The 24,029-nt window shown below is 64.4% G+C and overlaps 6 protein-coding genes across 6 annotated transcripts; 4 read left to right on the plus strand and 2 right to left on the minus strand.

The window, feature by feature from the left end:
- Positions 1-1,213: 1,213 nt before the first annotated feature.
- On the plus strand, positions 1,214-4,530 carry PFL1_03761 (uncharacterized protein; the record flags this gene model as incomplete). Its single annotated transcript, XM_007881285.1, has 2 exons — positions 1,214-4,103; positions 4,211-4,530. The coding sequence occupies 2 exons, from the start codon at positions 1,214-1,216 to the stop codon at positions 4,528-4,530; spliced, it is 3,210 nt and encodes a 1,069-aa protein (XP_007879476.1).
- Positions 4,531-4,657: 127 nt separating this feature from the next.
- On the minus strand, positions 4,658-5,332 carry PFL1_03762 (uncharacterized protein; the record flags this gene model as incomplete). The annotated part of the gene is made up of 1 exon (XM_007881286.1): positions 4,658-5,332. One exon carries the CDS (start codon positions 5,330-5,332, stop codon positions 4,658-4,660), a length of 675 nt encoding a protein of 224 aa, XP_007879477.1.
- Positions 5,333-10,505: 5,173 nt separating this feature from the next.
- Positions 10,506-15,764, plus strand: PFL1_03763 (uncharacterized protein; the record flags this gene model as incomplete). Its single annotated transcript, XM_007881287.1, has 2 exons — positions 10,506-13,340; positions 13,428-15,764. The coding sequence occupies 2 exons, from the start codon at positions 10,506-10,508 to the stop codon at positions 15,762-15,764; spliced, it is 5,172 nt and encodes a 1,723-aa protein (XP_007879478.1).
- A 1,087-nt stretch (positions 15,765-16,851) lies between these two features.
- On the plus strand, positions 16,852-19,618 carry PFL1_03764 (uncharacterized protein; the record flags this gene model as incomplete). Its single annotated transcript, XM_007881288.1, has 3 exons — positions 16,852-17,523; positions 17,623-19,413; positions 19,547-19,618. 3 exons carry the CDS (start codon positions 16,852-16,854, stop codon positions 19,616-19,618), a joined length of 2,535 nt encoding a protein of 844 aa, XP_007879479.1.
- A 1,260-nt stretch (positions 19,619-20,878) lies between these two features.
- Positions 20,879-22,534, plus strand: PFL1_03765 (uncharacterized protein; the record flags this gene model as incomplete). Its single annotated transcript, XM_007881289.1, has 1 exon — positions 20,879-22,534. One exon carries the CDS (start codon positions 20,879-20,881, stop codon positions 22,532-22,534), a length of 1,656 nt encoding a protein of 551 aa, XP_007879480.1.
- A 392-nt stretch (positions 22,535-22,926) lies between these two features.
- On the minus strand, positions 22,927-23,709 carry PFL1_03766 (uncharacterized protein; the record flags this gene model as incomplete). The annotated part of the gene is made up of 5 exons (XM_007881290.1): positions 22,927-22,942; positions 23,047-23,174; positions 23,305-23,416; positions 23,528-23,608; positions 23,702-23,709. 5 exons carry the CDS (start codon positions 23,707-23,709, stop codon positions 22,927-22,929), a joined length of 345 nt encoding a protein of 114 aa, XP_007879481.1.
- Positions 23,710-24,029: the final 320 nt, after the last annotated feature.

Here is a 24,029-nt window from a genome sequence, read left to right on the forward strand (position 1 = left end):
CGCCGTCCGTCCCGTCGGCCTCCACTCCCGCCGTCCGCCCGACCCCCCCCCCCCCCCCCCCCCCTTTTTTTCCGCCCTGGGTTTTCGCCCCGATTTCCTTGCCGGCCGGCCGCGCGCCAGCGGGCCAAACGGCGAGGCAGGGCCTACCCGCCACCACCCGACCAGCCTTTGCCTGCCACTCACACTAGCCTGTCACTTGGCCCGGCCAGCAGGCAGGCCCCATCGACGCACGGCTGCAAGCTCAAGCGCCACGATGGTCCACGCAGCAGATAGAGAGAGAGTCGATGCGGAGACGAAGCGAGCCAAAAGCCAGCCAGCCGGCCGAACGGTGTCAGCCAGCCGGTCAGGACGCAACTCGGGCCTCGTCGTCCCTGGTGCAGGCCTGATGGGAGTGGCGAGACGCAGGGGGCCCAACGAAGTCGATCTGCGCTCCCCAGCCTCCGCCGTCGTCGTCGTCGGGGCCGCTGGCGATAGGCAGGACCAGACGGCGGCGCTCGCCTCGCTTTTCCTCGTCCCACACCGCAGCCTCTCTTGCACCGAGGACTGGAACTGGGCTGCTAGTACGGCAAAATCGACTGCTGCACGACAGACGACGTCGACGACGACGGCGACGAAGTGCAGCCAGCCAGACTACTACTCTACTCTGTCTGTCCTTGTGTGGCGATGAAGAGGGCCCACCTTGTGTGGCACGGTGGCCGGCAGGTGTTGGTCTGTCTGGTTGGGGCGCCCCGACAGGCGGTTGACCCTTTTTGGCAGGCAAAAAGCCACGGAAGACGGACGCCTGCTGGCATGGCCTGGCCTGCTGGCCTCCACGTCGACCCCCATGCGTGCTGCTTGCGTTTGGCGCGGGCGTAACCTCTGGCAAAGGCAAGGCCATGGCATGGCAAGGCTGCCTGCCAGTTTGGGCGTCTAAAGACGCGCAGTCGACCCGAACGAGCTTCAGAGGCAGGCGAGCTGTTGGTTGCACGCCAGCTGCAACCCACCAGGATAGTCCTACATGCTGCCTCTTCCTTGCCCCACCGCCACCGCCACCGTCACCGTCACTTCCAACCTCATCTGGCCCGTCCAATAGCACCCCCGGGCGACGCCCCCTTCGCCGCCCAGCCCTGGCATCCGTGGCTTCACGGCTCCGACTCTGTCCGTGACCCTGCTGATTCGCACCTCTGGCGCGCCGGTCGCGCAGCTTCACCCTTGTCTCGCAGCCTGACCCGCCATGGCCAACACTCCCCCGGCGTCGCCACTCGGCCATGTCGCTCACCACCATCACCACCACGAACAGCAACAACAACACGACACGGGCGCCGCCATCCGACCCATCGCAAAGGCCGACGTACACCGCATCACCAGCGGACAAGTCGTCCTCGACCTCCAGACCGCCGTAAAGGAGCTCGTCGAAAACGCACTCGACGCCGGCGCAACAAACATCGAAGTCCGCTTCCGCGACTACGGCGCAGACGCAATCGAGGTCATCGACAATGGCTCCGGCATCGACCCGTCCAACTACGACGGCATCGCCCTCAAGCACCACACGTCGAAGCTCGCCAGCTTCAGTGACCTCGCCATGGTCCAGACTTTTGGCTTCCGCGGAGAGGCCCTCTCGTCGCTCTGCGCCCTCAGCCAGGTCGTCATACACACCGCCACCTCTGACGACGCTCCCGTAGGCACCATCATCGAGCTCGACCACGCCGGCTGCGTCAGCTCGAGGGAAAAGAAGGCGGCTCGCCAGCGCGGCACCACCGTCACCGTCACCGGCCTCTTCAAGAGCCTGCCCGTACGCCGCAAGGAGTTTGAAAAGAACCTCAAGCGCGAATTCGCAAAGGCCCAGAGCCTGCTCCAGGCCTACGCCCTCATCAGCAGGGGCGTACGCTGGACCTCGAGCAACCAGCCAAAGGCAGGCAGGAGGACGCCGCAGTTTTCCGTCAACTCCTCGGCCTCGGACAGCTTCCTCGTCTCCAACGTCTCGTCCCTCTTTGGCGCTCGAGTCGGACCCACCCTGATGCCGCTCGACCTGACCCTCTCCTTTGCGCCGATCCGGTCCCGGCGCGATGGCGCAGGCGCGTCACTCCCGGTCGCTTTAGCCGAGAACCAGAATGGAGACGAAGATCGTCCGGAGACGGATGCGAGTCAAGCGGGAGCTGAAGGCGCAGACGACGTCGACGACGCCGAGACGACGGTCAAGGTGGTCGGCGTCATTTCCAAACCGACGCACGGCAACGGCCGCACCTCGTCCGATCGCCAGTTCTTCTACATCAACGGCCGTCCCTGGGAGGCTGGCCGCATCTCGCGTGCCTTTAACGAGGTATACAGGTCCTACAATGCCAGCCAGCTGCCCTTCGTCATTGCCGACTTCCGCCTGCCCACCGACTCGTACGACGTCAACGTCAGCCCGGACAAGCGCACCATCTTCCTCCACGAAGAGGCTCGCCTCATTGAAAAGGTCCGGGACAGACTCGACGAGCTCTTTGCTCCGACCCGGGGCGTGTTCAAGGTGGGCGACGCCAGCCAATCATCCAGGGCATTGGCAACGCAGACCAAGCTGGCAGTCTTCGCGCCGTCGGCAAGCACCCATCGACAGCCATCGCCGCGGTCCACGATATGCGACGGGCTGACACCCGAGGCGGACGGGTCTGATGCGACCAGCTCGCTGCTAGCGTCAGAGCAGCGTGCCGAAGAATCTCAGACGGAGATCGAGCGCCGGCCGCCGTCCCCAATGGGCGCCGCTGACGATTCCGGGCTCGTCGATCAGGACCTACATGACGAACACGACGAAGAAGGAGAGACGTCGTGCGATGGCGTTCAGGTGCACGATCAGGATGACAGCGAGACTGACGTGGCGGGGCCATCAGGCCGCCAGCAATGTCGTCGCGACCCGCTTCCGTCGTCACCCAGACGCGACGACGGGCCAGCGTACCCAAAACGTCTTCACGAACCCACCATGGATACGACGCGCGCATCGTGGTCACCCGTCAAGCGGTTGCGCCTCTCGCCGCCACCGGAACCCTCATCCCCGAGCCTTGATGACCTGCTCGGCAGCTCTTCGCAATCATCCCCGAGCGCCGGAAAGCACAAGCGTGCCAGAGTGGACCTCATCAGGTCGCTCACCAGCTACGCGCTCCCGGGCAGCCAGATTGCCGAGATGCTTCGGACACGGCAAGAGGATGCGGCAGAGCTAGACGACCTGGATCTCCAGAGGCTTGAATACGCAGAAGAGGCAGGCGGCGACGAGGACCGCGGGGAAGACGAGCTTTCTTCAATGATCGGAGACGACGTCGAAAGACAGATGTCACAAGGCCTCGAGCCCACAGGTGCGGTCGCGGAGGCGGACCGCGATGACCAACTCGTCGACGACGGCACGGCGGGACTCGCGGCGTCGGATACGGAAGAGCGGATCCGCAACCTTGCCGCGTTAGATGCGACACAAGGCAGCTCCGAGGACGAGCATGCCCTTGAAGACGAAAGACTAGTGGCGAGCGCCGCCAGCGACGCCGACGAAGATCGCGAGCCTACGATTGCCTTCGACCTTGGCAAGATCCGCAAGCGCATCGAACGCAGGTCCACGCTCTTGGGTGGCGAGCCCGATCACAGACCAGTGGAAAATGCTCCACGGGACGTTGATCTTTCGGACGAAGCGGTCGGCCTGCTTGATGCTGGCGTGGACAACGTCGATGCCGTGTCGGCCGAGGCATCGCTGAACCGCGTCATCCACAAGTCCGACTTCGCCTCGATGGAGGTCATTGGCCAGTTTAACCTCGGCTTCATCATCGCCAGACGCCGCCTGCCACAGCCAATGGGCGATGCAGCCGTCTCGGAATCGACGCCGACGGCCGCCGGGATGGACGACCTGTTCATCGTTGACCAGCACGCTTCGGACGAAAAGTTCAACTTCGAGACGCTACAGCTTGAGACGCGGGTGCAATCGCAGCGGCTCATCCTGCCACGGCCGCTCGAGCTAAGCGCGTCCGACGAGCTAGTGGCGAGCGAGCACATCGAAACCCTCAAACGGAACGGCTTTGAGATCGAGGTTGAAGAGAATGGGCTGCCCGGGAGGAGGGTCCGACTGGTCGCGCAGCCGGTCAGCAAAGGGACAGTATTTGGCGTCAAAGGTGAGTCGCGGAAGCTGTACCCGAGGGACTCCGCCGGGCCATCTGACTCCCGCCTAGTGTCGAATCACAGGGCTGACACGTAAACCTCGGTGTGCCCGCGCTGACAGACCTCGAGGAGCTCCTCTACCTGCTCCGGGACATCACGCCCGGCTCGTCCGCCACGTTGTCGGTGCGCTGTACCAAGGCGCGGGCGATGTTTGCGTCGCGCGCGTGCCGCAAGAGCGTCATGATCGGCACGGCGCTGCAGAAGCGGCAGATGAAGCGCATCCTCGAGCACATGGGCGAGATTGAGCAGCCATGGAATTGCCCGCACGGTAGACCGACGATGCGGCATCTGGCCTGCCTCCAAGCCATCGACTCGGCACCGTCGCCGGCGAGCGCGCGGCACGCTAGCAAGAGGGTCGACTGGGGCAAGGTGTTCGAGTAGCCGCTGTCCCCGAACATGCGCACGTCGACGTTGTTTGCGGCTTCATCCTCGGCATCCTAGTACGTGCTGAATGCGCCGCCTAGCCTCGACCCCTCGCCACAGCCCATCCACTGGCCCGTCTGCAGGATTAGTCGACCATCGCCGCCGCCGCCGCCGCTGCTCCGTCGTCTTCCAGGGTCATGAGACCGTCGCCCCTTCTTCCCCACCCATCCACCTGCACCCCAATCATCCTGGCCTTGGTCCTGACCTGCTCCCTCTGCCTCCATATCGCCGCCAGATCGGCCATGTATCTCTTCCTCCTCTGCTCGACGTTGACATCTTCAACCATGACCATCTCTTCATCTTCGTCTTCAACGTGATCGCCGAAGGTTGCGGCTGCTGCGGGTCGGGACGCGACGATCTCGTAGCCGTCTTCCTCTACCTCGTCATGGTCGCTGTCGATGCCTGCCGCTCTCCTACTGCCAGGCAGGGGAGGCAGGCGGGAGAGATGCACCGCGATCTTGTCCTGCTGCTCGTCGAGCGCCTGGAGTTGGTTGTAGATCTCGGTGCGGAGGTGCGAAGCGGGCAGCTGCGGATCGAGGACAATGTCTTTGGCCGCCCAGGCGGTGGAGGGCGGTGGGCGAAGCGTGGAACTTGAGGGCGAAGTAGCGGCGGTATCGGGCGAATGTGTCGCCGGCGTCGTCGGGGAAGATGGCCGGGGTGAGGACGAGGACGAGGAGCTGGTGGCCGCGGCGCTCTTGCTTTCGCTGGGCGAAGGTGAAGGTGATGGTGAGGGTGAGGACCAGAGAGCGAACCGCGGCATCGTCTCGGTCGACGGTGGCCAATACGGCGAGGATGAGAGATGGAGAGATTAGCACTGAGCGAGGCCGGGATGGTGGCGGAGAGGGAGAGCTCCTACTCGAGCTTCACGGCTTATCGGAGCCCAGGGGCCGACCGGGTTGGCATGGGCGGTTGTCGTGCTGGCAACAAACAGTTGACGACGCACGTACCATGCCGCGCCGCCAGGAACCCGTCGTCAGGTCAGCCCCGCGGATAACAACAAGCTAAGGCTACAGCTTTGGGTCGTCGGCCGTCGCCGGGGTGGTCACAGCCGTAATCTCGACGATGAGAAAGATATCATATCAGGAGGAGCGACTTGTCGCTATTGGCCTCGGCTGGGTGGTGTCTGGCCCAGAGAGGGAGATCGAGAGAGCTGTGGCCACCAGCGTAGTCAGGGTCCAACCAAGCAACACCTTCTGCCTCTCAGCAGCGTGAAAGCCCGAGGCAAGACCACCATCGGGGGCTTCACCCGTCCATCATCGGGGTTGTCGCTGCTCGCGGGTCGCCGCCTGACCTGCCGCAGCCTTGATATGTCGCTCTTGACTCTCTGTGGCCCTGTCGTTGCCGCCATCTCATTGCGAGCCAGCTCTGCAGGCACAGTAGTCTACGCCTCGTCGTTCACCTCCCCTGCCCCAACCCCTGCAAAAGCCGGCATGGGGATTCGGGATGACATGCCTGATGTCGGGAGAGGATCCTCGCCAACGTCGGCAAAGGGGGCCGGCTGGCAGGTGCACCAAAAGTGGCGCTTTTCCTGGGCCGAACCTTGCACCGCCTGCCAGGGCAGAGAGCAGCAGCATTACGGGGCCGTTCGGATAGGCCCTCGGGACGGAAGAGGCTGCTGTGCCTGCCTTGGGCGGGCCAGGCGGGAAAAGCTCCGCAGTCGTTGCTCCTCTCCAACAAAAGAATCCTCGAATGCGGCGAGAGCTGAGCACGAAACGCACGCGGCCTCTCCTTGCTTTCCTTTCAGCACCGACCGCACCCATGGTGCCGTGTTGACCCCACCTCGAACGGCTTCGCATTTGCCACGGCCCTCGATCTCTAGGCCTGTGCACGCCCCCAACCTTCTGAGATGCACCGAAGGAAACGCCACATCATGCCACATGCTGGCCTCGTCAGCTGCCAGGGGTCAATGGCACCCGGGAAGGGAAAAGGGCGGGGAAATGCGCTACAGGTAGCTCACGGGGCAGTAGCGTTCCTCGGCCAAGGAGCATCGTCCATCCTATCCAAGCCACGCACTTGTCTTTGGCTCAACCGACAGAGGGCCGATGGTTAGATAGAGCATAGGAGAAGGGAGGCGAGCTAGATACGTATCCCTTCGGCCCGACGGGTGGGCGTGCTGATGATCCCCCTCTTCGTCGGCACGGTCCCTGGCTCTCTTCTCTTCACTAGAGAGGGGAGTCAAGAGTGGGTTCAGTTAAGCGTCGTTGTATGAGCAAGGATCCCTTCCACCACCACCGTCATCACGGCAATTGCAGCTCAGCTTACAGCATGTACATACAAGTAGGTACATCCAGTCGCTCTTGCGTCAATGGTCAGCCCGACCGGCGACGGCATGGCATGCTGCGCATTCGTGCTTACGCACGCGCGCTCGCGCGACTCCCCCTTGTGCAGGCGTGACCGCTCGACTTTGAGGTCGGTCGGTTGCGGCTCTGTCCACCGTGGCGACCGCCGGGGCCCGTAGCAGCGACGCTCTTGCACGAACGCATGTATGTATGCACCGGTACGTCCACCTTGCATCGCAGATCAGTCTGCACGAGGCCTAGGCTCGAATGGTCAACGGCTGCGGGATTCCAGCAGAGAGTCGAGGTACTCTGTATCCCACGTTGGTCGCCACCAGCGAATCGACCGGAAGGCATTCGGCGACCAAGTGCAGTAGTCCCCATTTTAGCTCGAACAGAAGCAGACGATCGCATCGCCTACAGTACCAGGCGGTCCTCGAGTCTGCCCAGATGACGATCGATGTCCTCTTTGCCGCTTGCAGGCGCCTCTCCGACCAACTACAGGCTTAACGATTGCTTGGATAGGGGCTGCATCCTGCTCGGAAGAGGACGTTGCGGTGGGCCCGCTTGCCATCCTCCTGGACCAGGCGAAGAAAAAAGGTTTTCGCTGTGCGTGCTGCCCGTTACGCCCAGCCACAGCTCGACACCTGATCTGACACGGGTAGCGCGCAGGAGTGTGGCGCTGTTGAGCGCAGGCTGGCGTTACACGACTTGCCTCCTCCATCCACCAGATGAGAGGTACGGGCGTCGAGTCGACACCTGAGGGGTCTCCGCCTCTTTTTCGGAGCTCATTGAGATCATGTCGGTGAAGGTTTCTCACAAAAGGCCAGACGCCGCTCAGACGACAGCTCGGGCCGCATCCTGTTGGCGCAGGAGGGTGCGGTACTCGTTCATCATGACCGCCGTCTGTTGTTGTAAGTACTCAATCTTCCGGACTCGACCGTGGTCCTGACGAAAGAAGGGAAAGAAAGGCCCGGCTGCTCACGCCCGCCCCGGGTACCCTAGGTGGCCCGTAACAAACCATCATGTCTCGCGTGGAGGATGGCAGACCGATCTGTCCTCCGTCGCTGGACGTCTACACCGCCTGTGGGCCGATCGAGTGCTTGCCTCGTGCTCTAAAGGATCCGCGGCGTCGCTTGGGGGGAATGGCCACCATCTTGCTACAGTAGGCCTGGTCTGGCCTGGTCTGCCTGGCCTGGCGGCTGTGATGAACTTGCCGCTGCCGGCTTCCGCGGTCCACCTCGTCTAGGCGAAAGGAAGGTCGTCGGTTGCCGCCATCTCCGTCCCCGGTCGCAAATCCACAAGCAAATCTACGCACGGCCAAGGCAGCTGCGACATACACGAGGTGCGGCGGGTAGGCAGCCTCGTCGCCGTGCGAATTTGATTGGGTGGATTGCAGACGACTCCTTCCCGCTCCTCTGGCAGACGTCCACGCCAGTCGACCGCTCGCTTGTTCGGCTGGCAAGAGCCGCGATGAATTGCAAGAGTGGGCGGAGCGGGTGGATAAGGCAGCTTGCCTACGAGAAATTGTGATGGCGAGGAGGCAGGTCCGGACAAGTTTGACGTCGGCCCTTTGGTCACTCCACGTCACCAAAGGGGAGTCCCTCTGACTACGGGCACGCTGGCTGGCGCAGTGTTAGGTAGCGGCTGTGACCGTGCATTGGTCGAGCACCCTTGCGCACCAGCATGCTCTAGGCCAGACGACTCGACCTTGTTGTGCGCGATATCTGCCGCCGCTACGTGTGCTTGGAACAAGCGGCGGCGGCGGCGGCGGCGGCGACAAGGACGCGCGCTCAGAGGCGGGTCGAGGGACCGCAAGGGAAAAGGCACACGTACAGAAGCCGAAGTCGTGGCAGATGCGGTTCATGCGTGAGTCTTCTGGGCCCGACCGTCGAGAAGGCCCAGCTGTGCGTGCTGGCTGGCTGTCCAAGCCTCCCCCCCTGGTCGTTTGCTCGTCCCCTGCTGCTGGTCCTCACAGCCGAGGACGGCCTGGCCCCAGGCGACAGCAGCGCAGCAGGTAGGTAGTTAGGCGAGAACCAAGGCGCGCGCGGCATAGGGGCAAAGGATCCTCGACCGTTCAGCAGCCGATCAAACGCGCGCCTGCCTGTTGTTGGTCCCGGCCAGGCACCTTGTGTTGCTTTGATCTTCTCTTGTTCTCTTCCCTCTGCCGTCGACCCGAACTCAATGAAGCGTGCTTGCTGCAACACCGGCGTAAACGCAGCCCTGTCTGGGACGCCCCGTTGCTACACAGCGACACGACGGGCAAAGAACCGGATCGTCCCCTGCGATGCTCGACGTCGGCCAATGCAGACCGAAGGAAGCCTCGGGGTGGCGGTGGCGGCGCTGTGGCTTCATCTCTCCCCATCTTGGCAACCGGCGTCCGCCCCCGGTCGGTGACGAGGCAGCCCATACTCTTCTGTATGTCCGGCAGGTACCGTACCCACCTCGTCTCCACCTGGACCCAAGAGACTCTGGGTGTGCGGCGCACGTAAGAGCATGACCAGAGCAGAGTGGCGCTCCGGGTCACGGTGGCAGCACCGTGGGCAGCAGCAGCAGCAGCAGCAGCGGCACCGTCTGGCCTCGCTCTTGACCGCCTCCCCCCATCTGCGAAGGTGATCATTTCATGACGAGCCCCTGGCGGTCAACCGGCTGCCTGCAAGCTGTATGGACCCATGCCGCAGTTGCGCAGCATGTGGGTAGGTACATACAGGCACGCACAGGTAAGAGGAGCACGTACTCTCGTGCTGTTGCTCGCTGAGTCCAGACGTCGACACCGTCGGCCTCTCGCTCTGTGTCGATCCCAGCCCCCGTCGCCCTTGGGGACAACCGCCTTCGTTTCTACCTCTCGTGGCCCGGACGCCTCCCGACCATTCGTATTGTTTCCTCCCTCGCTCCCTTTCTCGCTCGGCCATTGCTCCGCTCGCCTTGCCCTCCCCTCCATCCTCCGTCTTCCACCATCCCCTCGGGCTCTTGTCCCGCCATCCGAATCCATCATCCTCATCTTCGCCACTCGACCTCGTAGCCCCTCTTCTGCACCGCCGTGTCAGCCGGCTCCGACCCATCGCTCCGATACACAAGGGCTGCCACATTGCCCCGTCCCCGGCCCGGGCTCACAACCGCCTTGTATTCCGCCTTCTGTTCGGTCTATGGTGACAGCCGCGCAACTTGGATCGCCACATCAGCAGTCACAGCTGGCTCGAACGTGTCCCTCAGGGGCTATTGCGGACACAGGATCTGGCCAACAAACGACCTCATTTCCCAGCACTTCGCCAATCCACCGTTCATCCCCTCCAAAGACCCCCACTGTGCAGCCGGGCTGCCTCTCACCATCGGGTCCATTGTCTTCCTAGCCTCAACCACCCTGCCTTGACTCTGCATCGACCTCGAGTGCGACAGGCTCGGCGCAGTCTGCGGCATCCACGCATGTCATACCAGCATCGATTCTGACCCTCTGCGGATCGCCCGGCCCAGCTTGGCAATTCTATGCCATCGTGCCATCACTCCGCCACCCAGCATCCTCGACGCTTGCTGACGACACCATCATAAGGATACGTTGGGCGTCCGCTGGATTTCTTCCTTTCCTAGACCGCACCAGCATCCTCAAGAGGAGACCCAGTCCGACTCGCCAGCGTCACCGTCGCCGAGACCGCAGCCACAATGTCTGCAGGGGATTCCATACCGACTCCGGCTGTTGCCTCTGCCAGCGTTGAGATCCGGCAACGCATCATGGCCTTGCGGAAGGCCAAGATGGAGGCGCTCCAGGCCGAACCGTCGAGCACAGGGCCTCCATCGCTGCAGGTGCCGGAAGCCGGCGAGGATCGCTTCTCCTGGGTCGGAGTGGACGATGGCGAAGAGGTCGTCGGCTGCTCGACGAATGACAGGGCGAGTGATGGTGACGACGACAACGACAGCACGGTCCTCGGCCACCTTTCAGCCTTTCCACCAGCCCCGAGCCTCCGCCCCCCTCCCCTTCCACCAAAAGCCTTGCCTTCTTGTCCCGGATCCGTAAGGGACTCGACGGCCTCCCACCAGACGATCAGCTCGATTGCATCGACTTCTTTTGGGAGCGCCTCGCAGGACGAAGAGGAAGACTCGCAGAGCGCGCACACGCTCACCACCGTCGACGAGAGCTCCGATCACGCATCGAGAAAAGGTTCGCGCCGGGAGAGCCAGGCGAAGAGACGCTCCGCCACCCGCCAGGCTCGGCCGAGCACCTCGTCCTCCGTGCGATCTACCGCCTCGGCCACGGCCAAGCCACTAGGGCCGCCGCCAGACCTGCCGCTCCCACCCAAGCCACAGAATTCGCCGGCTGCCAGCCTCAAGAGTCCTGCCCTCGGCTGGTCAAGTCGCCCCCAAGCGAGCGCGAGGTCGATGGGAAAGCGCAGCTCCAAGTCGTCGTTCCGCAGCACCGATCGCTCGACGCGGTCATCGAGCCGACTGTCTGGCGACGAACTGAGCGAGCTGTCCGCCGACGAGATCTCGAGCATCCGCAGGATCTCGTCCTACTTTCCAACTCCGGCGAGCCCTCTGCCAGCAAATGCGAGCCAACCCGGCACTCCTGGCGCCCATGCGGTGCGGCACTCTGCCAAGACAGAGCGTCAAGGCCGGACAGGTTCAGGTTCGAGGTCGGAAGACAGACGCACCTCGCCCTTCTGGTCGCCGCGCTCTTCGACCTCTTTGCGCAGCCCGAGCGCTTCAGCCACGGCCGATGCGTTCCCCACGAGCCAGCACGAGGCTCGCTCGGTCAAGGGCGGCCCGAGGATCATGGTGCAGGAAGAAGACGAGGAGGAGGACCAAGAGAGGCTTCCGGATTCGCTTGGTGGCAGCAGGGACGACGGCAACCACGGCGACGCCGACAACGATGGCGAGGACGATGTCAGCGACAGCGACCTGTCCGAAGTGCTCCACATTACTGCCCGAGAGGGCATTCTTGCCGTGGCGCAGCGGGCCAGTCCAGTCTCTGCGGGACAGATCGCTCGCATCGGGTTGGGTCTGGGGTCGTCCAGCCGCAGCCCTTCGCGCTCGCTCAGCGGCTCGTCCTCGCCCGTCGCGGTCGCCACGCCCGCGGCCGCTGCCACTGCCGAGGCTTTGGACTCGCAATTCCGGGCATCGTCAGAAGCAGAGAACGCCCAGGAGAGGAGGCGCAACAGCCAGATGCACAAGAACCTCAACGGCCTCGTGCAAGCTCTGGACCAAGAGGCTGCGAGGTGGTCGCTCGATTCCCCAGATGCTTCGCCGCGAGACTCTATCCCGTCTGCACAGCCTTCAGCTCCGTCGTCGGAGCGCGTTCCTCGGACAACAATCGCATTGCAGGAGGCCCTCTCTCGACCCGCCTCCGCAGAACCTGCTGCAACAGCAATCGCGCCGTTGCAGTCCTCGGCCTCGTTGCCCAACGTCTTGTTGCAGGCGCCAGTGCAGCTGGCACCTTCGACGGGGGCACCGGTTGGCGGAAGCGATGTTGCCGTGTCGCAGCCTGCTCGGCCGAGCGGCATGACGGCCTCGATCAGCGCCCCGACGGTGCGGATCCAGGATACAGAGGGGATGGACGGGTCAGCGTCCGACGTCGACTTTACCACCGACGACGACTACGACGACGACGGCGTCCCCCGCAAGCGCACCAAGCAGGCGCGACATCGGCGACGAGGTTTCGGCTTCGAGGACCAGCGGGCTACCCTCAGTCGAGGCAACAGCTCCCGCTCGCTGCAACCTGGTCAGGTCTTTCGCCCCAACGCAGCATGGCCCGCGCCATCCTCCTCGGCCAAGGACAAGGCATCTACGGATCCCTACGCCTTCTACGAGTTCTCGCCCAGCTTGCCTCCCTTTGTGCCGGCAGGTCTGCAGCCAAGGGACCTTACGGGCACCGGCACCTGGTCGAGCATCGTGGCCCGGGCCAACAGCACCCTGTCGCGGCACACCTCGGTCCGGACCATGGCCTCTACCTCCACCACCGCCAGCCTCGGGCCCGTGTCGCTCAAGGAAGTGGCGGCGGGCGCGCGAGCAAAGATGGAACAGGCCGAGGCGGCCCGAAAGGCCAGAGAGTCGCAATCGGAGCTGTTTGCGAAGCTGAGCTACCGTCCCTTTGAGATCCACCACCACGCCGAGACCGAGGCCAAGGCCATGGAACACGAGAGCACCGTGATGGGGGAGTCGTCTGGTCGCAGCACGGCGATGAGCAGGTTCAGCAACTCTTCGACCATGGGAGAGCTCGCCACCCGATGGCCCGTGGCCATTGGCGAGGGCGATCAGGATCTCGTCGGCGGTGACGTCGGTTCCGACGTGGCCACCGCGCGCTCCTCTCTGCTGGGTCTGGGAATCAAGTCGCTCGCTGGCAGCTCGTCGGGGGCAGTCACGCCTCCAGCCAAGGTCTACGCCGAGGTCTGCATGCAGACGTCGCCGGCATCTACGCCGCCGCCGTCCCCCAAGACGCAGGCCCTCTTGACGCTCACGGGAGCCAGCACTCTGGATCCCGAGCAGACTCCGAGGGCAGAGAAGGTGAGTGAAACGAGATCGCATAGAGACGCTCACCTGAACCGAACGGCTGACGGAAGGCCTTCCGCGATGCCCTCTGCACATCGACAGCCGCGTCGACGAGTGCCGGCTCGAAGGAGAACGATGGCGGCCATGTCGCAGGCCTACGGCATCGACCTCGACATGCCCGGATTCAAGCCCACCCGCATGCGCGCTCCTCGCCTGTCTGGCCGGAAGAGCGATGTGGGCGTCCAGAGGCTTCGCTCGAGCGTGTCGTCCAACCGCGCTGCCACCGTCATCTCTGACGCGACCGACAAGGAGATCCTGGCGACGAGCAGCAGCAGCGGAGAAGAGTCCGACCTCGACATCGGTGCGCAGCTCGAGGAGCTGGCGGACCGGACCGGCGTGCTCGATGACATCCGCGGCGCCAAGCGGAAGCTGAGGCGATCCAAGGCGCCCGCCGCGCCTTCGTCGAGCGACTCCTCCTCCCTAAGCGAAAGAGCCATAGCCACGATCCCTGTGCGTGCGCGCAGTCCAGTTGGCGGCAAGTCTGCCGCTCGAGTTCACTCGGCGCGCCGCCGAGTGGACAGCGGCACGGGATGGACCAGCTCCGAGGACGAGAGCGATGACGAGGTCCCATCTTCCTCGCAGAACAGCCAGTTTCTCACGCCTCAGCCGCCCAGAGGGTCTGGCAACTTCCAGCTTCGGCCGCTGCTGCTGCCTCGATCGGTGCCCGCAAAGACCGACAAGCGGCGAATCGCGCCGCTGCGAGGAGGACCGAGGAGCTCAGGTCGATCGATATCTGGCTTTGGGCGTGCTCCAAATGCAGGCTCAACTCGGGCTGACAGTCCGGACCTGAGCTTTCAGAGCTTGGCAGGTGATGACGAGGACGAGGACAACTCGCTGCTTTCGGCGAAGCTCGACGAAGGCGGCAACACCTCGATTCACCTGCTCGACGACGACGATGATAGTGTCTCCAAGCAGGCGCCGACGATGGCAGCCGGCAACGCGGTCAGCGCTGATTCCCACCTGCTTGCGGTTGCGCCTCCGAAGGCGCCGACCCCGACCGATGACAACGTCTCGGCAGAGTCCAACGAAGCCGTCGAGATCCTTAAGGAGGCCGAGGAGGTCCTCTCGTCGGTCGGCCACAGCCAGCCCGCCGCCAGCTCCTCTGGCCATGGCTCGATCAGCGACTCGTGCGGCACGAGCGGACACGACCCGCAGCGTCGGCCGAACGAGGTGCTGGCCGAGATTGTGCGGCAGAGGCTGGCGTTGAGGCTCGAGACGGCCCTGTCCGGCTCTCCGTCCACGTTGATGCCCGTCCCGGCTCCCTCGATCCGCCCCTACAATTTGGGCGAGGGAGAGATCACGACGGGCATCGACGATCCGAGCGAAACCGCAGCGATCGAGTCATCGCCGCTGGTGCAAGACACGCCCGATACCATGGCCGGTTCCGATGCCTGGTCGACGTTCCGGACAAACGACCGCGACAGCTCCGTGTCGACCGCGACTTCGTGGTCCGGCGGCAGCTTTGTCGAGAAGCCAGAGGCACCGCAGGAGCAGGCAGAGGCCATCGTGGAGGCCGCTGCTGACCCTCGGGCGCCTACGGGGAGCGAGACAGCAAGTGCCGACGTTGCTGCCAAGATTCACGACGCTGTCGCTTCGCCTTTGGCCCAGCCCTCTCCTGCCAAGCCAGCGCAACCAGCCGCGCGGCCTTCGAGCTTACCTCGCACGCTGCATCGCAAGGCCAGCGCCCTGCCGATGCCCAGCAGCAACCGGAGGTCGGCATCGGAGACAGTCGGATCGCAGCCACTGCGGCCTCGATCCAACGAGGTCGGTACGCCGGTCTCGGCGGCGTCGCTCAAGGATCTCTACGCCACCAAGAAGGCGCAGCGACCATCCCTTCCGCCCCCGGTGGCCTATGCCCGCCATGCGCAGGCGGTCGCATCCCCCAAGCTCGGCGGCGGCGGCGGCGGCGGCGGCGGCGGTGGCAGCAACAGCAGCGGCAGCAACTCTGCCTCGCCCGCAGACGGAGCCTCGAGGCTGAGGAAGATGAAGAGCTTCGGCGACCGAAGCTCGAACTCTTTCGTGCCGCCGCCAACTTCGACTCTGCCACGGTCGATTGCGCCGCGCCGACCCAAGGTGCCGGCCTCGTTGGACTCGTCGATCAGCAGGAACGCCGCTGGACTGTCGATTCCATCGCCAGCGCCGTCGACGCCGAGCAAGCTGGCGCCCGCCGCTGCCGCTGCCGCCGCCACCGCCACCGCCACTCCTCTTCGCCCGAGTGGCATCCCGGCGCCCCGACCTTCGCTCAAGCACCATGCCAGCCTGAGCAACATGTCTCGATTGCCGACTCCTTCGACGCCCGGAAGGTCTTTGGCGTCTCCTCGAGTGTCTGGCCTTCCGCTGCCCAGCACCCCGAGCGGCATCCGCCAGAAGCGGCAGTGATTGCAGGTGGCCTGCTGATGTCAAGATGGGCGCCAATTGTCGACTCGGCCTGGATCTTTGCTCTCTGCCCTACCTCGCTTGCCCCGCCTCGACGGTGTGGGCGGAGGTGCCGTCATTGCTTGCACACCTACCTCGACTCCCCCGCTTCACTGCTGCCATACCCTCGTTCGCCATGCTCGTCCAGCTTGCTCGCTCGCTCGACTCGGGGATCTGGCGTCAGCGCTGGACTATACCTCCCCGACCGACCACTCTACCTGCAACCTTGCACTTTCGCTTTCCTCTCTGTGTCCGTCCACCTGTTGCTCGATTAGCCTGTATAGACCGGTGCGGTGCTCCTTCTTTCGTTGCCGTATGCGCCTGCTCGATCTTCCAAAGTCACCTGCCCAACCGCCCTTCCATACCCCGCCGGTGTCGCATTGCCATATTACGTCTTCAGCCGCTTGTCGCTTGGAGTCTGCCCCCCTGATGACTGCATGCTGGCCGCACATTCGAGGATCGTGGTCGAGATTGAGGAGGAAGGCGCGGCAGAGGTGCGAGGGGTGAGAGTGCAGGCAGAGGTGAGGCGGGTTAGCGTTGGATGGCACTTGGGAGCGGCGTGCCTGGCGTAGCTGCGCACCCGCCAGCGCGCACGTACGAACCCTTTCCTTGGCTGGCCTCCTCTGCCTGCGCGCCTTTGGCTACCTTTGCCTGGCCGCCAACACGCACGGGGCGGCGGCATTTTCCGACGCAGCTCTGCTGCCCCCCCGCTTCCTTTGGTTGCTTCTTCGACACACCACCGCTCTCCCCACCTCTCCCTCCATCGTCCCTTTCTTGGCCTCGGAGCTCCATCTTGCGCCTCTCCCTCAACAGGCCGCTCACTTGCTCTGCCCCGACGATCCGCAAGCCAGGCGCGATAGAGAGCATGGCAGCCTAGCATCGCCCACCAAAGCCGCTTGCCCATCCTCGCTCACCCGACCCCTCCTCGTCCTGTCCGCTCGGCCTGGGCCGGCACCGCTACCGCCCACCCCCACGTACCAGACCACCTCAGCCTGCCTGCAGCAGTGACACTCGCTCGTTATCCTCGCCCTCGCCGCAGCCTTACCCGGCAATGTACGCTACCGCAGCAGGCTCCGCGGGCCCGTCGTACAGCGGCGCACCTAGTCCCATCTCGCCCTCGGCCGCCGCGGCCGATTCCAGTCATCGCGATGGCCCGCTCTCGTCCTCGGCTGCCACCACAACCTCTTCTCGCCCCGCCGCCTCCGTCTCCTCGACCACAGCCGGTAGCCGAATCAACCTCGTCACCTACAAACACTCGACCATAAAGGCCCTCATAGACCCCAGCCTGCCCGTACAGGATGTCATCCGACAGCTCTGCGCAAACGCCCACCTCGGCGTGCAGGAACCACCCGCCCTGTTTGCCCTCCGCGACGACGAGACAGAGGAGCTCATCGACGACGCAAACATGGCGCGCAAGATCGAGGCAGGCGCAAACTTCAAGCTCACCTCGTCGCCCACCATCGAGGCCGTCGAGATGGTCGACAAGCTCTCGTCCCAGGACGAGCGTGTCCTCAAGATGGCCACCTACACCCTCCAGCGCCTCATCCGAGAGAAGCCCTTTATCGCAGAGTTCCTCGCACGCGGCGGCCTCAACGAGCTGCTCCACATCATCAAGACCCACGGCGTCGGCAACACGCTCGCCTACGCCCTCACCAGCTGCCAGAACCTCATGGAGAGCTCCGACCAGGGCTGGGACGTCATCGACGGCAACTTTATCGCAAAGGTGAGCTTGCTCGTCCCGTGCCGTTTCCGTTCCCCCGCCCCTTGCCGACGTACGGCTAGGCCCTGACGCCTACCCCCATCTCGCCATCGCACACGACAGGTCGTCTACATTCTCGCATCGCAAGAGAGGATCAACGTCTGCCGCCCGGCGACCGCGATCCTCCAGAAGCTCGTCCTTTCAGGCCCGCTCGACGCGCCCACCGACACAGCAGGCAGGGTGCTGACGGAAGGCGAGGCCGCTAACGCCAACTCTTCCAGCGGCGCAGCGGCGACCCGCGCCTACAAGTACGGTTTCGAGCCCGTCTATCGCGAGATCCGCGCCGAGCCCACTTTTCTGCAGACGCTCGTCCATCGGCTCGGCAGCGCAGACACGACACTCTGCCTCTACAGCCTCAGTCTTCTCAATAGCCTGATCCGCAACGTCACCGAGAGTCTCTTTGAGGACTTCATCTCCGAAATCGAGCGTCTCGACACCCCAAAGGCCGTGGCACGCCTCATGGACGCCAACCGCGGCGACGAGCTGTCGTCGTCGATCCTCGAGTATCAGGGCAACGCCGCCCGCATCGCCCGGCGGCGAATGAAGACGCCCGTCACGCCGACCGACAAGCGCCATGTGACGGCGCTCTCGTACGTCTGGCTGCAGGCCAGGATCACCGACGCTCCTGCAGATCCTGCGCCAAACGGCCTGGCTTCGTCGTCGGCCAACTCCCGCCTCAAGTGGCGACGTCTGGGTTTCGCGTCAGAGTCGGCGGCCAAGGAGTTTACGCGCGTCGGGTGGCTCGGCCTCGACTGCCTCGAGTCGTTTGTCCGCGCGGATCCGGACCTCTACGCCAAGATCATCCAGGAGCAGATCAACCGTCCCGAGGAACGGCGCTGCCCATTTGGTCGGGCCTCGATCGAGGTGACCGAGATCCTCGCCGACCACTGGAACGTCGAGAGCGGGTACACGACGTCGACGACGTTCAAACCGTTCCTCCTCTTTTTCCAGAAGGTGCACCACCTCGCGCTGCGCTTCTTCCTGCGCATCTGGAACGAGAGCGGCGCGGCGGCGGGCGACTTTTCGCGCGTCTCGGCGCTGGTCCGAAGCCAAGTGGCCCACTCGCTGCACGACGAGAGCACCAAGGGATGGTACGACGTCGAGCGCGACTTTCTCGAGTCCGAGTACCGCACGGTGCGCGATCGCCAGATGAAGGAGCTCGAGACGGAGGACGACTTCTCCAGCCGGGCGTCGATCCGCAACCTGCGGGGCAGGCTGTACCGGGAGAGCTACGAGTTTGTCCGGCAGCAGCGCATCCACTGCCTCCTCGAGGGGGCGTGGTTCCGCAACCCCGCCGCAGGCGGCGGGCGGTATCCGGGCGCCTCGGCGGGCGGCGGCGCCCAACGACGGGACACGATCCAGGGCATGCCTGGGGGCAGGCTGCAGGGCGCAGGTGGCGGCATGGCGGCGGCCTCCGGCGGCAGTGGCGGCGGCAAGACCTGGCGCTTCTACCGGCTCAGCCCGAACAAGAAGCACCTGCACTACTGCGAGGCGATGGAGCGGATACCGATACGAGGCGGGTTGGACGATCTTCCCGAGCGGATCGACCTGAGCCTGGTGATGGACGTAAGCCTCCAGGCCTCTGGAGGTGTCCACGGCGGACATGCGGCCAATGGCGGCGGCGGCGCAGACGGGGCTGCGAGTTCGCTCGTCTTCAGCCTGTTGCGTGCGCCCGACGTTTCGCTGGCGGACCTGCAGGCGCTCAACCAGAGTCAGTACAGCGAGTGGATCGACGGGCTCAACATGCTGCGCGGCGAGGGGGGCGTGGTGAGCACCAAGGAGACGGCCGAGTACATCCAGATCCTCACCGAGATTGGCGTCAAGGTCAAGCTGCTGGACCTGACGGGCGAAGGGGTGAGTGCATCACGATGCGTTGCGATGCCGGGGCGCCGCCTCTGCCTCTGCCTGGTTGAGGCGGCCGAATGCTGATTTCCGCTGGTCCTCTGTCGGTCCCTCCTCTGCCTGACCCCTGGACGGCACGTCGCAGATCGATATCCCGACATCGATTCCGCCGCCGCAGCTGCCGACGACGACCGAGTTCTTCTTTGCCGATCTGTGAAGAGAGGCGGCCACCTGCCGTACCGTACCGTATCTGTCGTCGCACGCGAAGACGCGACGGCATTGTGCCCATCTGCCACCGACTACACCCGTATACCCCCTCTCTCCTCTGCGTGGACTGCCAAGACCCTCGGGTAACAGACACGAGGCGGCCATGGGGTCGTCTATGGGCGACGGACAAGCAGTGCGGCTTGGGGAAGTCTGTGCAGACAAGGATGGCCTGGTTGAGTTGCGGATGCCGAGAGAGCCGCAGAGGGTGAGGAAAAGCGGCACGGAACCGTACGCCTGCCTGCCTGCCTGCCTGCCTGCCCGAGTTTTCTGACGCTACAATAGTGCCGCCTGATTGCGGTAGCGCGGCTGAGGAACGGCCGGCAAGGTGCTGTAGTTGACAAAGGGGGTGGGGGCGGCCGGTCCGCTGCCCGAGGGTGGGGCCTGGCGATGCTGCTAGGCTAGGCTAGGCTAGGCTAGGCCAGGCCATGCCATGCCCTCGCTCGCGGTGGCGAGGAAAGCAAGCGAGCGGCTGGTCTGGCCGGAGATCTATTGCTGTTGTGTTGGTGCGTCGATACGGCATTCTCGGACGGAGGCCCTCGGTTGTGCTCGCATATCCTGTAGACGACTCTCTGGCTGCTGATGGGCAGCCGGAGTGTGGTGCAAATGCCCCGGCGGCGGCGGCAGCGGCAGCGGGGTTGGCAAGGGCGTTGGACGTACGGCTTCCCCCCGCATCAGTCGACTGCAGGCCCGGCGTTGGTCGATCTGCCGCCTGGCTCTTCCCCGCATTCCTGGACGCTCCGCTGCGTCTTGACAACGCGCGCTTCTGCCCCACTACTCTTCCCTGCCCTGCTCGCCATCATCAAGGCGCTAAACGCTGAAACCGCCGTCGTTGTCCGCGCACGACGGCCAGGTGGTTCCGGCAATGCAAGGCAAGCACGATGATGTTCCACTCCCCCCACGTCGAGAGATCACCTGTCTGGGGTGCCTTGCAAGCTGGTCCTCTCACGCCCAGCGTCGTCGTCGGCTTAGGCTGACGGCCAGACGTGCGTGTATGCTGCCAGAGAGTCTTGCAGGGAGGTCTTCTGGGTGGCGAGAGCGGGTGGGGGCTCTGCATCGTCGGCCCCCACCTTCGACTGCACCACTCTACTACTTAATCGCCATCTCGAGGTCCACCTTCCTTGCATCCCCATCACGCCCTCCTCCTCCTCCTCCTCCTTCTTTCTCCTTCCTCCGACCCATCCTTCTCCGCCCGTTCCCTGTATAGACAGTCATGAGGACCACGACCGCCGCCACGGCCCTGCTGGCCGCCACCCTGGCACCCCTCGCCCTTTCGGCACCCACGGCAGAACACCACGCCCAGCGCCAGCACCAGCAGCAGCAGCAGTATGTCAAGCTGCACAAGCCTACGGGCGCGCCCTCGATTGCCCACTCCAAGGACTTCACCTCGTTCTCGTTCGAGCCGGCCTTCTGGACCGAGTTCTTTGGCGAGGCAGAGACGCCCAACCAGCTCACCCTCTCGCTCCTCTCGCGCCTCAGTGAGCGCGGCGCGCGCCCCGTCATCCGCCCCGGCGGCATCACCATGGACAGCATGATCTTTGACCCCGCCGCCACCAAGTCGGCCGTGCGCACCACCAACGCAAAGGGCGGCGTCTACCGCACCACGATCGGCCCGTCGTTCTACAAGGCCTGGGACAACTTCCCCGAGGGCACCGGCTTCGTCTCGACGCTCAACTTTGGCAACGACTCGTACGACATTGCGCGCGACCTCGCCGCCGCCTCGCACCGCTACCAGCGCGACAAGATCCGCCACTTTGAGCTGGGCAACGAGCCGACAAACTACGTCTCGACGCGCTGGCAGAACAAGACCGACGCCTACGTCGCCCAGTGGAAGGACTGGACCGGACGCATCGACGCCGAGCTCGACAACCCCAAGCGCTCCTGGTGGGCCTCGTCGGCCACGACCGACAAGACGGGCCTCGAGGTGAGGCCCGCCGCCCTCATCCCCGCCGGCATCGACGACCAGAAGCAGGTGGGCCAGTACAGCATCCACTCGTACGCCTTTGCCACGTGCGACCCCAAGCGCGACGCCCTCGCCACCATCCCAAACATCCTCAACCACACCCACCTGCTCGAGTACGCCGACGTCGAAATCTACCCCTCGGCCAAGGCCGCCCTCGACGAGGGCAACCAGTGGATCGTCGGCGAGTTCAACAGCGTCGCCTGCTCGGGCAAGCCCAACGTCACCGACACGTTTGCCCAGGCCCTGTGGACCGTCGATACCGACCTCATCTACGCCGAGCGCAACGCCTCGGCCGTCTACCTCCACCAGGGCGCCACCCTCGTCTTCCAGTCCAGCCAGCAGTCCAACACGGCCGGCGACGACGGCGGACCCGGCTTCTCGGCCTACAGCCTCCTCTACCCCGTCGACTCGTCCAAGCGCGGCAAGGCGCGCGTCAACCCGGGCTTTGTTGGCCAGCTCTTTGTCACCGAGGCGCTGGGCACCGAGCGCGTCGCCTCGCTGCCGGCGCCCAAGGGCGTCGATTCAGACTACTTTGCCGCCTACGCCTTCTACGACCGCGACGAGGGCAAAAAGATCCGCAGGGTGGCCGCCATCAACTCCAAGCCCTACTACGGCAAGACGGGGGGCAACAAGCGCGACTCGAGCGACAACGCGGTGCACCTCGACCTCTCGTCGCTGATGCCCGCCGCCTTGAAGGGCAAGAAGGCATGGCTCAAGAGGATGACGGCACCCGCCGTCAACGAGACCGACACGGCGCGCGTGACGTGGGCGGGCCAGAGCTTCAAGCAGGCCGTCCCAGAGGGCAAGGTCGACATCGAGAGGGTGCCCAAGGACGGAAAGGTCGAGGTGCGCGACAGCGAGGCCGTCCTCGTCTTCTTCTACGAGGACGACGTCTTCCGCCAGTAGAAGGGCAGCGGTGCCGGCGGCGGCTGCATGGTGTCGGCCGCGCCTGGTCAGGGGCGAGGACGATCCAACGAAGCGCGACGAAGATACGCCTCCTTCATGTAGATCACGGAAACGGACGGGCGCTCGTAGAAATCCATCTGCTGATGCTTGCCAGTCCTCTTACATGCCCGTGAGAACGCGCGACTCGGCTCCGTGTGGTCAGGGCCCCGAGCAGCATTGAAGACGGGCCCGGGGGCCTGGCTTTTCCCACAGCGCGGATCGAGAAAGATCTGGCCAGGCGCCCTCGAGCGGGCGACTGATCTCGCCAGCTGCGGCATGGGTGTGCTTGCGATGTCATAGTGGTACAGTGGTGATGCAGAGAGGGTAAGCTCGGAGGACAGATCGGCGGGACGTCACCCCTTGTTGAATCTGCGAGCGACAGGGAGATCGAGGGTGAGGTTCAGACAGGTTTCAGCAGACGTCGCGGAGAGGGTAGACCGTCTTCCTCCTAGAAGGAGCCGGCTAGGACTTACGCCTGTTGCTGTTGTCTCGCCTTCCGCTGGTAGGCCATGTCTGTCCTGCTCGCGCCGAGGTTGACGACCTTTGGACACCCGTCACGGTCCTTTTCTAACCGCGTGCACTCTGCGCAGTAGTACGCGTCCTGTTTAACGTGGCGCGCGCAGAAAGGGTGGGCAAGGGCGCGAGCGTGCGTTGGTCGGTCGGTCTGTGATGCTGCAGGATCGACGGGGGGTGGGCCAGGTGCGGGAGATGTGGCTCAGAGATCTGCTCACCGAGATGCCTTGGCTTCCGCAGATGATGCATCTGCCACCGTAGGTGCCAAAGTTGCACTCCTCGCAGATGCGCACGAGCGCCGCCGGTCGCACGTAGGAGTCGCAGATGGGGCTGGGAGACAAGGAGGAGGACGCGAGGGCAGACGGGTCGTGTCAGTCCTCTGGCCGGGCCGAACGAAGCCGATAGTCAAGAGACCATGCTAAAATACAGCTACCTACTCACCACTTTCCGTCGCACTTTTCGCAGAGCCGCCCGATGGCGATGCCCGGCAGCTTGCGGCAGAGGATGAGATCCGGGTTGTGTCTGCCGGGGGGGCAAGGAGGTTGGGTAGATGAGATGGTGAGCGAGCTGCGGTCGGAAAGTGTGAGCGGCCGATGCACGGTCGTGTGCACTCACTTTGACATGCTTGTGCGGCTTGACCCTGCTAGTTCGGTCGCAATGGCAGCAGTGATGGTGGTCAAGGCGGTGGTGGCGGCTAGGGCGCGCGTTGGGTGCAAGAGAGGCTGTTGGGGTGGCTACCGCTGCGCTGCTCAGCTGCTCAGCCGCACAGCCGCGCCCGATTTCCGAGCAGCGTGGGCTGACCTGGCCAGGCGGGGGTGTGATTATTTGCGGATCGCGGGCGAGGGGCGGGCGAGTGTAGCGGACGTTGCCGCCGAACAAATCCGCTCCACCTCGTCTTATTTTTTATTTATTTTTTGCCCCCCCCTGCTGCCCTGGCTGCTTT

The sequence above is a fragment of the Pseudozyma flocculosa genome (genome assembly GCF_000417875.1).
Source record: "Pseudozyma flocculosa PF-1 unplaced genomic scaffold scaffold00012, whole genome shotgun sequence".
NCBI lineage: Eukaryota > Fungi > Basidiomycota > Ustilaginomycetes > Ustilaginales > Ustilaginaceae > Pseudozyma > Pseudozyma flocculosa.